The sequence below is a fragment of the Citrus clementina genome, unplaced genomic scaffold (genome assembly GCF_000493195.1).
Source record: "Citrus clementina cultivar Clemenules unplaced genomic scaffold, Citrus_clementina_v1.0 scaffold_7, whole genome shotgun sequence".
NCBI lineage: Eukaryota > Viridiplantae > Streptophyta > Magnoliopsida > Sapindales > Rutaceae > Citrus > Citrus x clementina.
Window position 1 is genome coordinate 14668502 of NW_006262075.1, and position 15981 is coordinate 14684482.

General features: G+C 33.7%; 2 protein-coding genes across 2 annotated transcripts; both read right to left on the reverse strand.

The window, feature by feature from the left end:
* Positions 1-251: 251 nt before the first annotated feature.
* Positions 252-5493, reverse strand: LOC18036527 (putative cyclic nucleotide-gated ion channel 8). Its single transcript, XM_024181221.1, is given in 8 exon segments — positions 252-980; positions 1227-1463; positions 2506-2617; positions 2893-3209; positions 3518-3701; positions 3703-3728; positions 3922-4504; positions 5435-5493. Coding segments are annotated over 8 exon segments (2247 nt in total).
* Positions 5494-8907: 3414 nt separating this feature from the next.
* Positions 8908-15735, reverse strand: LOC18036386 (putative cyclic nucleotide-gated ion channel 7). Its single transcript, XM_024181334.1, has 8 exons — positions 15580-15735; positions 14234-14401; positions 12508-13083; positions 12097-12313; positions 11527-11840; positions 11137-11248; positions 9988-10224; positions 8908-9707 (listed from the first exon to the last, which is right to left on the reverse strand). Exons 2-8 carry the CDS (start codon positions 14290-14292, stop codon positions 8982-8984), a joined length of 2241 nt encoding a protein of 746 aa, XP_024037102.1. The 5' UTR covers positions 14293-14401; positions 15580-15735; the 3' UTR covers positions 8908-8981.
* Between the last annotated feature and the right edge of the window lie 246 nt (positions 15736-15981).

Genomic DNA, 15981 nt, shown 5'->3' on the forward strand with positions numbered 1-15981 from the left:
ATCTTGAAAAGTTCAACATCAAACATGTTGAAATAGTGCAGTGAAGTGTTTGTTTTCCTTGAAAAAGGGATTTTTTTTTTCATTTTTCCTTTTTCCACTCTCAATGATTACTCACTTCTTTCTTTTCATTCACATTTATAAATGCATGCACAATTAACATAGCTATGATGGTTTAGGAAAAGCTTTAAAGTCGGACAGAACAAGTGATATTACATTGACACTCGTTATCTTCATCTGAAAAAATGCAGTCTTCAATTATCTGTATTGAAGTCAGGCTCAGATGGCTTCTGCAGATTTAGAAACCTCCTAGGGGGACTAGTAGGAACGGAGGCACGACGCCTATGCCCTCGAAGAGCATTGGCAGCAAAGCGAGATGCCATGACTGTAGCGCGTAGTCTTGACGGAGCATCACTAAAATCAACATCTCGTTGATCCACTAATGACCCATTACCAACTTCCCTGTAATCAGATCTCTCTCTTACTTCTTTAAGACGCTGTTCGGCTTGTTTTTTCCTTATGCTTCGGCGGCGCCACGTAGCTTGGATAAAGCATGCAGCCCATGTCCTCCATTGCTGCGAATAGAAACGGAAAGTATGCTGCACTTGTCTACTATGCAGGCGCCTAAATTGGCCGGCAACAAATTTTAACTCTTCAGCTTTTAAGGCAAAAGCCTCTACTTCAGCTAAAGCCCTCACTGTCCTAGTAGATAATGGCAAGTTAGTTGAAGATTTCGGGTCCAATGCCCATGTAAGAAGCTCCTCTCCACAGAAATCTCCTTCTTTTAGCAAACCTCGGTTGTAGAAACCAGTCCTTCCACCATCTGTAGTTACACTCTCTAACCTGCCACGAATGATCAACAGCATTTCATCAACTGGATCACCTTCCCGGACCACGCATGTGCCTTCTGTGCACAAACTTGGCTTCAATCTTTCACATATGGCATCAAGCAATCGCTCATCCATATTGGCAAACAGAGGAACCTGCATAAAATAGTGATAGTTAATAATTAAGATGGTGAAATGTTATTATTACTACAAAAAGGAATAAAAAATGGCAGTTATAATTGCATATTCCATTCAGAATATCAGGGATAGCTTTCCTCTAAATTCTGAATTGAAGAATGGTGAAATGGTTGTGTATGAACACCCTTCAAACGTCAACTTCCAGTCTACAAGTATTGAAATGATGATATAGCAACTGAGCTAACAGAATCTGAATGTACTTACCCTTCTCACCAAATTTAAACAAAGATGTCGTTTGATATCCCTCCTCAGATCTTTCGGAAGACTTTGGACCAAGCTCTCTTCATCAACTCCTCGCGTTTCCAACCACTTGAAATGCTCATATCGCCTGACTCTTTCCCTGAGATCTTGTGGAAGCCAACGATGATGCATCCACTGTTCAGAGTCACGCCTTTTGATCCTCATCTCCTCAAGACGAACGGTAAGGGAAGTGAGATAGGTCTGCAACATTGACGACATATGAGACTCTACATCATTGATGTGAAAAATACATGATTGCCGCTTTTTTTTTTTTTTTTTTTTTTTTGCCCCTCCTCTGAACACAGAATCATTACATTATCTCCAAGTTAAATTCAGCAGATGTGTTTAGTAAGTATACATGTAAGAGGAAGAACACCAAATTATACTCAATGAGGAACTTACTCATCCTATCCCACCTAAAATCTTCTACCAGACGTTACAATTGTCAAAGCCAACTATTGGATTTTAAACGCTTAGATACCTATCATCCTTGACTTTCAAATTTATCAGAAATCCAAAGCAATTAAATCAAAATTGTGTTCAGAAAAAAAAAAAAAAAAAAGAGTTACTATCTACAGAAGTATGAGCTCATGACTTACACAGCTACAAAAGTCCAATTACTTGTGGCATTTTATATCCATTACAAAAAAATAAATGGAGTAATGACATAGTCACAAACTCATGTGCAAACAATTTTTACAAAAATTCATGCTGAAAAAGTGATTATAATTTTACATTTTCTCATTCAACCTGTTATGCCACATCAATTTGCACCAAAATTCTGTGTACAATAGTTTCTGGCCTTAGTATTACTTAGGTTGAGTTGATGAACAAAAAATCCAAAAACAGTTACTAAGCATTCGTAAACAAAAAATTTGAGCGTAATTTTCAATAAATAACCACAGAAACACCTAGTATATGCAGAAGTTCTATTTATAGTCACTGCAAACATGAATGCTACGACTCCTTTTGTATAACACTGTCTCATTTTTGAACAAATCGGCAAATTAAAAATCAAAAGCTAAAGATGATTATAAAACTATGGAACACAAGATATCTATTAGTTCTAAGAACAATTTTCTAGTGAAAAAAATAGGTGGAGTGGCATGATAAAACATCCGATCCTTGCAATAGACTCATCACTTCTGCATTGTCCTCAGTTTTCAGGAAGAAAGTAATTTAATACTCACCTGAAATAAAGAAGTTTTTACGAACTATGACAAGAATGAATTTTGTAACTTACCTGCATGTTTCCAATCAGAAGCGCAAGAAGTACAAGCCCAGCTACACCTACTGCGATTGAAAAAATAACCTCCTTAGGAGACGTGGTAGTTTTCAGCCCCTGGCCTAGTGTACTGTAGAAAGTGAAATCAGAAAGAGCTTAGCTAAAGAAACTTTATACTAGCAAATGAACCTACCAACTTAGAATTTTAAGTCAGTAAAACATCAATTTAAAGAATATTTCAAGATTAGGAATAAGTTTTCATCCTACAGCAATTAGATACCTATTGCACACCCATATATATATTTTTTGGTTTATTTTTTATGGAAAAATACCCAGAATTGCTAAATATGAAAGATAAGCTATTGTACATATAAAGCAAGTGGCAAAACAAAATAAGCAATATACCTTAAATTTTGCAGGCCAAACCAAAAACAGTAAAAGAATTTAGAGAAGAAATTCTTGGATGTATGAATTTCAGATTCAATAGCCTGTAAGTAGATCCCAAAATTGAACTCTGAATTTAACGAATTAGGATTACATTTGTCATCAAAGATTTCTTTATTAGCTCGCTTCCAATCATCAAAAACTTGGTAACCAGTGCTACCGCAGTCCAACAATATTTCACATGCCCCAGACGTTGGAGGTTCTGTTTCACTACAAATTTCCTTCCAGCAAAAGATATAATCTTCTACAGTAAATACATACCACGCAGCCCCAATTATCTGTAAATTCCATCCAGAAATGGTAAGATGGCTTCAAATAGAGTTACAAGCTTGCTTATTCACTTTATCTGGTGGCTTGGAGATAAGAAAAATGTAAGAGTTTATATATATTTCCTATGTTAGAAAACTATAAGTTGACACTTGATTTTAGGTAATAATATTTTTCTATATGCTTTCCTCTTCTGCAGGTGTCCACCAACTATATAATCCTCTATTTTGAAGAAATAAACTCTTATAGATGTACAAGTTTGTTGAAAATATTTGAAAGGCACTAAATAGTAATTTTCAGTTCTTCTATAAACACTTACATGACTACAAAACATGTACCAAAACAGATAATATGCAGCTCCTGCCAATGTACTTTCAGCAAAAACACCAGCGATCTTCTTCAATTCTGAAATTAAAGGAAAAACACGAAAAAACCTTGGAAAAAATTGGAGCAACATGTTTACTTGCATTGCATCTTTCAGAGACAACACATCTACATATCCCGCCGGAAAAGAAAGACCAAACCATTAGCTGCAGAAGATCAATTTAATCAGAAGAGAATTAATTTAGGATTCAATATTAACAGCATTCATTAACATTGATGAACCACGTAAAGCAGTGGTAATTCTACCAAACACCAATTAGACTGTAACACAGCCCTATAACAACCTTCCATCAGTATTAGTTAACAGAACAAAGAATTCAAGCTAATGCTTATCCAAACCTGCGGTACAGGCAGCACAGAAAGAAAATCGACAATGAAATGATGCCGTAAATATCGTCTAGCTATCATTGCAGGATCAACCACAAGTTCTCCACGTCCAAAAACCCGCGATGAAGGTGCAATATAGGCTGTGTGGAACTGAAAAACCATGTGAATCAAATAGAACAAATCGAATACTGTCCGAAGTGTTGTAAATGCGCTTCCTAGCTTGGGTTCCATGCTAACACAGTGATTGTCTTTTTCAAAGAAAAGAAGATAAAAGAACACAGGATCTATAGATACTGATATAATACATGATAGGACAAAAAGCCTATTCCATAAAAGGAGAGACCTGTCTTGAGGGTCAAAAATTTTTTTGTCAGAAACTTTGAGATCTTTTGGGATTACTGCCTTGGCTGCAGCAGATCTTAGTGATTCACCAAATCTAAATAGCCCTCTTGATCCTATGTTCATCCCAAATCTTAGTGATTTCAAAATGTTCTTCCTTCCACTACCAGCAAATGGCACTCCTAAATTAAATCCACGCCTATTCATTCCACTCTTATCAGAAGACATTGATAGTGTTGAATCCAAATCATCCAACCTACGGGTTACCAACACAAGGGGAAATCAGATGCTGACTTCACCCCCTACACAAGTATGTGTACAATATTGATAAGAAAAAAATGAAAGAGGAAAATAAAAAATAGGAAATAAAAGCAAAATGTACAACATAAAAGCATTGCATTGATCATTGCTCAGATTCCTTTAACTGGAAGAGAGACAATCACAAATATCATCTTCAAATAAAATTTATCGATTTCTGAATTGCAAATCATTTTTGCCTCTCGCCTGATGTACAATTATATTGGCTTATTGTGCAGACTACTTTTAACAAAGTGATTCATCAGAAAGAGGCATAGAGCTAGTAAGCCATACACAAGGTTGCTATCTTTTCAAAATCAAAATGAAATTTAACTGTTCCATTAATCTGCCGGAAATTTATTTTCAAAAGAATAAAGAAGAAAAACTGAAGTCATTTCAATTTTATGCAAATCATAACTAATAGTATACTGAAGAGTTGCAAGAACATCTTAGACTGTGGGGTCACAGAGCTTATCAGTGAAATGAATTCACAAATAACTCATCCTTGAATCCTGCACATTTTTTCAATAACACAGTTTTCTCGCTCATAAAAGAATTCCACAAATCTTTTCTCCTATAGCGCATCAAAATACATATAAACACAACAGTTTTTGCATGCAGGACATGCATTCCATTAATCTTTTCCGCTTAAAACTGTTTTAAAAAATAAGATCCATTGTTAAATAGTTATCTGAGTTCATCAATTTGTATAATCAAGCTTTAGCAGATAGGATTAGGAGCCGTGTATAGATCATGCATGGAAATAAATTGATAGTTGTATTAACACGTTTGAACAAGACCTCGAGGATTTGTGATCAATGACATGAAATATCTTTCAAACAAATACAATAACAAATAAAAGATGCGATAATATATCCACAAACCATACCTCACAAATTTCTCCTTCTGGCCACCGATATACTGTGACTTATGACTACAATCAAACATTTTGTAGACTGGATCAGAGAGATGCCAGCCACCCTAAAACTTGAACCAAATCCCTATCTGGAAAAAGGAAAAAGCAGAAGTCAATAATATTCCTGTCCTATTAAAAATTTAGGGGGAATGAAGAGTAAGATGCTGTCATTGATTCAATTCATTGAAAAGCGCCTTAGATGTTCAACATCTATAATATGTTATTTTCTGGGATCCCAAAGCTTAGCCAACACATACAAAAGTTTATCCCATCAGATAAAAACAAGAATTACAGTTCTAAGCAAAAGTTTACACTTTTAAGGATTAAACTTTCGACTGGGGAGTTTAGCAACCAGTGTATGCTAATTGAACTTAATTATTCACAGCAGTGTTGTTGTTGCTGCTGCTTTACTTAATCTAACAATCAATGAGTCCGGCAATTTCAACCCTTCTTGAAATCAATGGGGAGGCAATCAATACGCTGCTCAATTTCCATTGTAACTTAATTTAGGAAAATTGTTGAAATCCAAATCGTCCAAACTTAGATTATTTTTTATTTATTTTTCATTGTATTATCGTTTATTCTTTTAAAAAGTCAAAGAGGTGGGAAAGTCTAAATTAATTTTTTAAGTCATTGCCTTCTATAAGATTCTAATTCAAGTGACCAGTCAAATAAATCTACTTGAAAACTAGTCGACTAGCCTTTGGAGACAATTTACACTTAGATGTTAACGTCTAAGCATTTATACAAATGTAATTAGCTTACTCATAAGTATCAAATTTAAAATGCTACTTTTTAATTTACTTAAAAATGGTATCCAATCCAACCACACCAAGGAACTCTATGACTTTCAAAAGCGGCAATCTGAATTGAGAAATATGAATTTCAATTACAAACTTTCTAGCCATTTGCAACTATGAGATAAATACCGAATACATAGTTTCTAACCAAAATTGTCCCTTAGGATTTGCGGAATACAAATTTATTAATGTAATGTCACCAAACTTCTTCTTGAAAGTCATTGTAGTTCTCCAAATCAATTTGTTTACTTATACAAAATTCCACGATATAGCCTCTAGAACTCCTTTTTATCTCCCAAAGAAAGTATCATTAAATCATTTCATATGTGCTTGCTAAACATTCAAGTAAATTCAATTAAAAAAAAAAATATTCCAAAGCACCCACCTTGACCCAACAAACCCCAATTTCTTTGATCCAAAAACGTCTTGAGAAAACTACAAGAACCCTTAATCACCAACTAAATTAGTTGGTACCGCAATCGAATTCAACAAGGTTAATTGGTAAATCATATTTATTACCACAAAATTTGTATATATTCAAAATGCGCAATTATATATCAAACCTCTTTCTTTCTAACTCGCAAAAGTTTTTTTTTCCAGCAAGAATAATAATAATTGTTTTTAAGGGGAAATGTTGGTGATGTCAATAGCAAAATGAAACAATCTAAAATACCAGAACAAAAATGGTACATTTAATTTGCATGCATGATTAAATTCAAAAGGTACCTTCTGTGATCAACAAGAACGTATAGAAGAATTAAAACAACGCATGCAAATGAAATTCAAAGAAATCACAAACAATGCATGCAGCATTAAATGAAAATTGAATTTGAAAAAAAAAATGGATGATGAAAAAAGAATGAACTTACGATGAATTTAATTGAAAGGTGAAGATGCTGAGAGACGGAAACCGTTATTTCCGTTATATGAAACTTGTAGACATTTTGGAGATGACTGATGATCAATGGACATCCTTGCCGGAGAAGTCTAATTATAGCGATGATGTGTGTGATCACACAAATTGTTCGTACAAATGATCCTGTTCATTGGTTGGATCAAAGCATAGAAATTAACTTATTAAATATTAATAAAATTAATAATGTGTATAAAAATTGTGACCTAAGATTACATAGAATTATGTGTTTATTAATTAAGGATTTCTAATTGTTTTAGTGCGCATGTTTAGTATGATTTATCTAATAGTTAAAATAATTTATTTAATTTATAAGTTTATTTCAAAAATTTTAGTATTGTTTAGTTGTATTTGAGTATAGCTATTATAAATTAAATGAGTTAATTTACCTACATTAATAGAATCTTAAATATTGGGTTTTTGGGAGTAAAGGATGTTGAGCTCATTTAAAGAGTTAAATTTTCTAAAATACCCTTAATTTATTTCACAATCTTATTTCATGCATTTTATATCAAAACTTTAAAAAATTAGTCTATTAAAGTGATTTGATAATTCAGTAAAAGCTTATATTGTTAACCAAAGAACTTAAATATTTTTACTAAAAATTCTATTTATATAAGCTCTATTAGTAAAAATTCTAAAAGGGTTAACTTGGTAATGTTGTGTCATTTAATAGTAATGATGTCCATTGTGTAGTAGAAATGATTAACTACAAAGAGAATCAATTAGTGCCCGATAGTGAATTTTAAAAGGAACTATTTGTTTAGTAAATCTTATTATAAACTGCTACAAAAAACGCAAGTGACTAAAATAGATATAAGGCTAAATGAAATTTATTTGTATATATATAAACATTTTATACAATTTTTTTTTACTATGTACATATGAATTATTAGTAACTAATCTTTTTTTTATTTGCCAATTTTTCTTTTTAATCTCAGCTTTCCTAGGGCTCAAGTCCTATGCTCGGCCTTTAATGAGTTTGTGAGTTAATAATTAAAAAAATAATTTTGAGGATATTATTTTGAACTTATATATACATATGGAATTGTATTGATAAAAAAAAGATTCTAAAAATCATATTTAAAATACTACACCATTGATACTTTTTAAAATGTATTATAAGATGAAATAATTTTGCCAAAATTGACTTTAAATTAAAAATTATCAAGCACTAGTTTTATTTCTTTACTTTTTCTTATCTTTAAAAAATTGAAGATCTAGTTTCAGAGTAAGGAGGGTCTTCCAGGCTCAGGCCATGGGTTTGACTTTAATAGATGCGTGAGTTAATAGTAATAATTAAAAAAAAAATCAAATACCAATGATATATGATGGGTACAATTTATATCATATTTAATCATTTATCACCCCTAACTTATTTTTGTTAGTTAATTATATTAATAATTAGTTATAGTTAGTAGTTATCTTATTTAATAGGAAAGAAGTGAGTGTTGTGGGTTAAATTTGATAAAAAAATCAGATATCTAATATGATTTTAGGGGTTAAGCACCCCTAAACATTTGTGCAGTGCAGTGGCAAGAAAGTTCATTTCTATCGTAGAGCGCCTGCAAACCGCATCCATCACAGGCATTACTCTTTTCACCGCACATCCAATCAATTTTTCCCGAAATTCAACTAGATTCATCCCATCTTTATCAGTCAGTTGAGCTGTAGAAAGGCTGCATCTTATAAATGGAGCTTAACCTGAGCTTCAAATTTATAATTCTGTTCATCAATAATTCATTATATTGTTGTCTTGGAAAAATGCATACACTATCAACATGGAAAAAAAAAAAAAGTTCTAAATCTAGTCTGCATTGAAATCAGGCTCGGATGGCTTCTGCAGATTAATCAACCTCCTAGGGGGACTAGTTGCAACCGAGGCCCGGTGCCTATGCCCTCTAAGAGCATTAGCGGCAAAGCGAGATGCCAAGACCGTAGCACGTAGCCTGGATGGAGCATCACCAGAATCAGCACTTGGCTGATCAGCTAATGCCCCATGACTAACTTCCCCGTAATCAATTCTCTCTCCTTCTTCTTTAAGACGTTGTTCAGTTGCTTTCTTCCTTTGGCTTTTTCGGCGCCACGTAGCTTGTATAAAGCATGCAGCCCATGTCCTCCATTGATGTGAATAGAAACGAAAGGTATGCTGCACTTGTCTACTATGCAGGCGCCTAAACTGACTGGCAACAAATTTTAACTCTTCAGCTCTCAAGGAAAAAGCCTCTACTTCATCTAAAGCCCTCACTGTCCTAGTAGATAATGGCAAGTTGGTTACAGATTTCGGGTCCAATGCCCATGTAAGAAGCTCCTCTCCGCAGAAATCTCCTTCTTTTAGCATACCTCGGTTGTAGAAACCAGTCCTTCCACCATCTGTAGTTACACTCTCTAAGCTGCCACGAATGATCAACAGCATTTCAACAACTGGATCACCTTCCCGGACCACGCATGTGCCCTCTGTGCATAAACTTGGCTTCAATCTTTCACATATGGCATCAAGCAATCGCTCATCCATATTGGCAAACAGAGGAACCTGCATGCATAAACATAAAATAGTGATAGTTAAAGATTAAGATGTTGAGGTCTTATAAGACATTACAACTAAAAATTGTTCACACTAACAGATATAATTGCATGATCCATTCAGAACACTCAATTTTTGACAAGGATGGCTTTCCTATAATTTCTGAATTAAAGGATGATAAAGAGGTTATGCATGAAAATCCTTTAAAACGTTAACTTCCAGAGTACTGAAATGACAACATAAACTGAGCAAGAAGCAATGGCGCTCGCTGAGTCTGAATCGTACTTACCCTTCTCACCAAATTTAAACAGAGATGTCGCTTGATATCCCTTCTCAGATCTTTAGGAAGATTTTGGACCAAGTGCTCTTCGTCAACTCCTCGCGTTTCCAACCACTTGAAATGGTCATATCGTCTAACTCGTTCCCTAAGATCTTGTGGAAGCCAACGATGATGCATCCACTGCTCAGAGTCACGCCTTTTGATTCTCATCTCCTCAAGACGAACGGTAAGGGAAGTAAGATAGGTCTGCACATTCAGTATATATGAGACCTGATATCTTCGAAGCGAAAAAAATATATGATTGCTTCTTTTTTCCCCTACCTCTGAACACAGTCACAAACAATATCCTTTTGAAAATTCTTGGCAAAGAATCATTACATTCATGTTAAAGTACAGTTAAGCATAACATGTATTTAGTTTGTTTACATGTAACAAGAGAGGAGACATAATGTGGTACTCTTTCATTCTACGCCACCTACTACCTTCTCTCATAAGTTAGAATTCTCAAAGCCGACAATGTATCTTTACATATTTACATACCTATTACGATTGCTTTCAGATTATCAGAAATCTAAAGCAGTCTGATGGAAATTGTATTTAGGAAAGAAAAGATATTAGGTAAAAAAAAAATTGTGTTCATAAGTGATATAGTTAAGAATATTCAATTATTAGTGATATTTCAGATCTGTTACAAAAATAAATATGATTCAAAGCTAAATCGACGAAAAATAAATCAAATAAACAATTATAGGTGTTGTAAACAAATAAAATTGAGTGTAATTTTACCCCACTTTTCAACCAAAAAAACAAACAAAAGGAAACACCTAGTATATGTTAGAAGTTTGATAGCATCTGCAAACATGAATGGTTCAACTCTGTTATTTAATATTGACATGGTAAAAGTTCAGCAAATTGAAAAGAAAAATCAAAACATGCACATAAAACTAACATAACAGAAGACCTTTATTAGTTCTAAGAATAATTTTCTAGTGATGACGATAGGTGAAATGGCATGATAAAGAATCATGTACTTATGATCATCCTCGCGATGGAATCATAACCTTCATGCTTGTCCTCAGTTTTCAGAAAAAAAATAGTTTAACTATTTCCTTGAATGAAGAAATTACTACCCTAAAAAGGACAAAGTTTCTAACTTGCCTGCATGTTTCCAATTAGAAGCGCAAGCAGAACAAGCCCAGCTATGCCTATGAGTATTGAAAATATAATCTCCTGAATATACGTGGATGTCTTCAGTCCCTGACCAAGTGTACTGAATAAAGTGAAATCAGAAAAAGCTTAGGAAAGGAAACTTCATATAATTAAATGAATTTAACAACCTAGAATTTTTCTGTTAATATGAAACTGAATCATCAATGTAAAAAATATTTTAAGATGGACATACATTTTTAATGCTTACTTACATTGCACATGCATGTAATATGAGTTTTATTTATTTATTTATTTACTTGAAAAAAAACCCTGAAAAGCTATATATGAAAAATAATCAATTTTAGATAAAGCAACTCACAATAAAAAAAAGCAATATACCTCAAATTTTGCAGGCCAAACCACAAACAGTAAAATAATTTAGAGAGAAATTGCCCAGATTTCCCAGATAAGTGAATTTCATAGGTAATGGCCTTCAAGTAGATCCCAAAATTGAATTCTGGATTGCCCTCCATAGCATGACATTTGTGATCAATAATATGTTCTCTTGTTTGCTTCCAATCATCAAAACCACCAAAATTAGTGTTATGGCAGTACAAGAATGAATGGCTGCATCTCCCAGTTTGATTGCAGGCTTGCTGCCAGCAAGTGAAATTACGCTCTACGGCTAATAAATACCAGAAAGCCCCTACTATCTGTAAAGTTCCATACGGTGATGGTAATATGACTTCATATTAAGTGACAAACATGATTATTAACTTTTATCTGGTAATTTGTGGATAAGAAAATGTTAGTATACATATATGTTTCTTATGTTAGAAAATTATAAGTTGACTTGATTTTACAGTAAAAGTGAATAAAGTGAAAAAATATTCTTATAGATACAAAGTTCTGTTGAGAATATTTAAAGGGAACTAAGTGGTGTTTTTCAGTTCTGTCATAATCACTTACATGACTGCAAACGATGTAGCAAAGCAGATAGTATGCAGCACCACCCAAAGCACTTTCAACGAAAACACCCACAGTCTTCTTCAATTCTGAAATTAAGGGAAAAATACGAAGAATCCTAGGAACATATTGGAGAATTATTAACAGTGGCAGTGCCTCTTTTGTAGAGAAGACTTTTGCACGTGTGTCACTAAGATATACCGAAACTAGTAGCTGCGGATGATAAAATTAATTAGAAGAGAGTTAAAGGTTCTGCTTTTCTGATTCAAAATTTACAGAAGTGTGTAACAAGGATTAACCATGTAAAGCTGTAGCAACTCCACTACACACCAACTTGCTGTGTAAGACAGCCCTATATCAGTATTCATAAATAGAACAAAGAAGTCAAGTTAATGTTTTTTCAAACCTGTGGGTATGGGCAGCACAGAAAGAAAATCGACAAGGAAAAGGCGCCGAAAATATCTTTGAGATATCAGTGCAGGATCAACCACAAGTTCTCCACGTCCAAAAACCCGCGATGAAGGTGCAATATAAGCTGTGCGGAACTGGAAAGGTATGCGACAGGAATAGATACAATCTACTATTGACCGAAAAGTTGTAATCGCAGCTGCTAGCTGGACATCCATGCCAAGGCAGTAATTTTCCTTATCAAAGAAAGGAAGATAAAAGAACAGAGGATCAATAGATACTGATATAAAACATGTAAAGACAAAAAGTCTATTCCAAAAAAGGAGAGACCTGTCTTGAGGGTCTATTATTATTTTGTCAGAAACTTTTAGATCTGTTGGAATTACTGCCCTGGCTACAACAGATCTTAGTGATTCACCAAATCTTAATAGCCATCTTGATCCTACGTTCATCCCATATCTAAGCGAGTTCAAAATGTTCTTCTTTCCTCTTCCAACAAAGGACACTCCTAAATTAAACCCACTCCTGTTTACTCCACTCTTATCTGAAGACATTGAAAATGTTGAATCCAACTCGTCCAACCTGCAGGTTACCAACATAAGGAGAGACCAGATGCTGACTTCACACACATCTACAAATATTGATATTTGAAAAATGAAACAAGATATAAATGTACAACTGAAAAAAGTTACATTGATCATTACTTTTTGTCTTTTTCCTTTTTTGGGACTTTCACTAACATTCCCTTTGATTTGGAAGAGAGACAATCACAAATAGCATTTCAAATAAAATGTATTGATTTCTGAACCTTTCAATATAAGTCCACAGAATTTGAAGTATCTCTAGAGAGGAAAGCATTTTTGTTTCTGGCCTGCTGGAAATTTATATTGTTTTATTGTGCAGACCACTTAATGATTTACCAGAAGAAAGGTAATACATAGACTGATCATATAGAATGACTTTGCTCATGAAAGGCATACAGTTAATTTGTAATTCACATATGAACCATTCAAAAGGTGGCTATCATTTCTAAACCACAATGAGATCAGAAAAATCCATTAATTTGCAGGATGGATAAAACCAAAAAAAAAAAAGGAAAATTAGGGAGAGTGAAATGAAAATAGCTAATAGGATACCTAAAACTTGCAAGAATATCTTAGACCATGTAGTCCTCCAATGAAATCAAAATAACTCGTTTTCAAAAGTGTAACAAACCTTTTCCCCTGTAATGATACTCAGTATATGTAAACATGGAAGTTTTTGCATCGAGTATATAAATTTCGTTAGCCTGTTCCACTTTAAAGTGTTTCAAAATAAGATCAAAGTTAAATGATTATCTGACTTCTTTAATTATGTCGTACTTTTTAGTGTGCGTGTAGGGAACTTGTACAGGTTGTGCATGCAAGCTAAATTGACAGTTGTATAATTAACATGCTTCAACCAGACCGCAAGGATTTAACTCAAGGGAAGATATATACTTTGATCAAATGACATCACAGATCTGTGAAACAGTCCATTGAAAGCAAGTGTCAAAAGCATTTCATCCCCAAGGCAAAACCTTCAAAATGCAGAAATTTAAACGAAATTATGATTAATAGTCAATGAATCATCATTCTTCATTTAAATTATATAAGACCGATGAGCGTATAAAAATTTGAGGAAAAGAATAATATTAACATCAATCACTACCATTAATGAATAAAAGATGGGATTACATATTTACACTCTGTACCTCACAAACTTCTCCTTCTGGCCTCCGATATACTGTGACTTGTGACGATAATCAAACATTTTGCAGACTGGATCACAAAGATGCCATTCATAAATGTTAGGAGTCGCCCGAAAAGCTTAAACCAAATCCCCTCTTGGAATAAGGAAACAGCAGAAGTGAATAAAGTTCCTGTCCAGTTAAATATAGGAGAATGAAAAGAGAGATACAATTATTGATTCAATTCATCGAAAAGGAGTTAAAGTTTTCAACATAGTATGATATTTTCTGGGCTCACAAAGCTTGGCCAACAGATCAGAAGTTTTAGCCAAGAGATAACCAAAAGAACTAAAGTCCTAAGTGATTAAAAGCCACCATTGTAAGTTAATTGAACCTTCACAGCATTATTGTTATTGTTGCTGCCGCTTTATTAAATCTAATAATCAATGACTCGAGTATTTTAAATCCCTCTTGAAGTCATTGGTGAGGCAATCATAATGCTGATCTAGTTACATTATCAACAATCAAGCTCAAGACTAACGAGTTTCTTGATGCAAGAGAGTTTTAAAGCCCCTCTCAATTCATTCGAGTAGGGATCGAACTCAGAACTCATGTCTCAACTCGAAATTTTATCAACTGAACTAGTTGTCACCCAAAAAATAAAATATCAACAAATATAACTAGCTTATTCATAATATATATACCAAATTCATAGTTTCTCACCAAGACTACTTTTTTCACTCAAAATATATATCAAATTCATAGTTTCCAAACAAAATTATTCCTTATGAATCGCCGAAACAGAAAAAGAAATCTAATTCAATCATTTCATGTATGCCTGCGAAAATAAATTCAAATAAATTCAATTTTTGTCCTAAGCACCTAACCCGACCCACAACGCCCAAAATTCTTTGATCCCAAGAACTCTTGAGAAACTACAAGAACCCTCATTTACCAGCTAAATTAGCTCGTGCCCACAATTGAATTCAGCAAGTTTAATTTGTATGTCATATTTATTTCAACAACAAATGTACAGATTCAAATTGATTCAATTATATTTCTAACCTCTAAGTTTCTATCTGACAAAAGTAATTTCAACAAAGATTAATTAACCGACATAGTCATTGGCTTTAAGTCAAATGTTATTCACATCCAACAGCCAAATGAAACATCTAAAGTACCCAGAAAATTTACGTCCAATGCATGCATAAATCTAGAAGGGTCCGCAATTTAATCAACAATAACATTATTTAAGAACTAGGCAATCCATGCATATGAATTAAAAAAAAAAAAATCACAAAGTGCGTGCAGGATTAAATGAAAATTGAATGGAAGAAACAAATGGAGTAAAGACTGAATAATGAACTTACGATGAATTTGATCGAAAAGAGTTGAAAATTTTCGGTTTGAGGAGGATAAAGATAGATAGTGAAGGAACAAGAGGTTCCTTTTAAATTTGAGACCGTTATTTCTGTTATATATATGAATTTCAAACTCGTACCCCAAATATGGAGCCAATAGAGGCGGTCCAGGATTTTACATTAGACCTGGCTAATTGTAACTTCATTCTATATTTTATGTGAATTTTGGTGCATCCTTGGAGTTGGAGGCCTCATTAAATGTTAAAAAAATAATTACACAAGTAAAAGAGAGGTCACCGATGCCACCAAAGCGTTCAGCCTGTGATAATTGATGTCCTCAATAAATGTCCTCAGTAATTTCGAGTCCCCTGTTCTTTCACGGGAGTAGGGATGTCAAAAATACTCATTCAG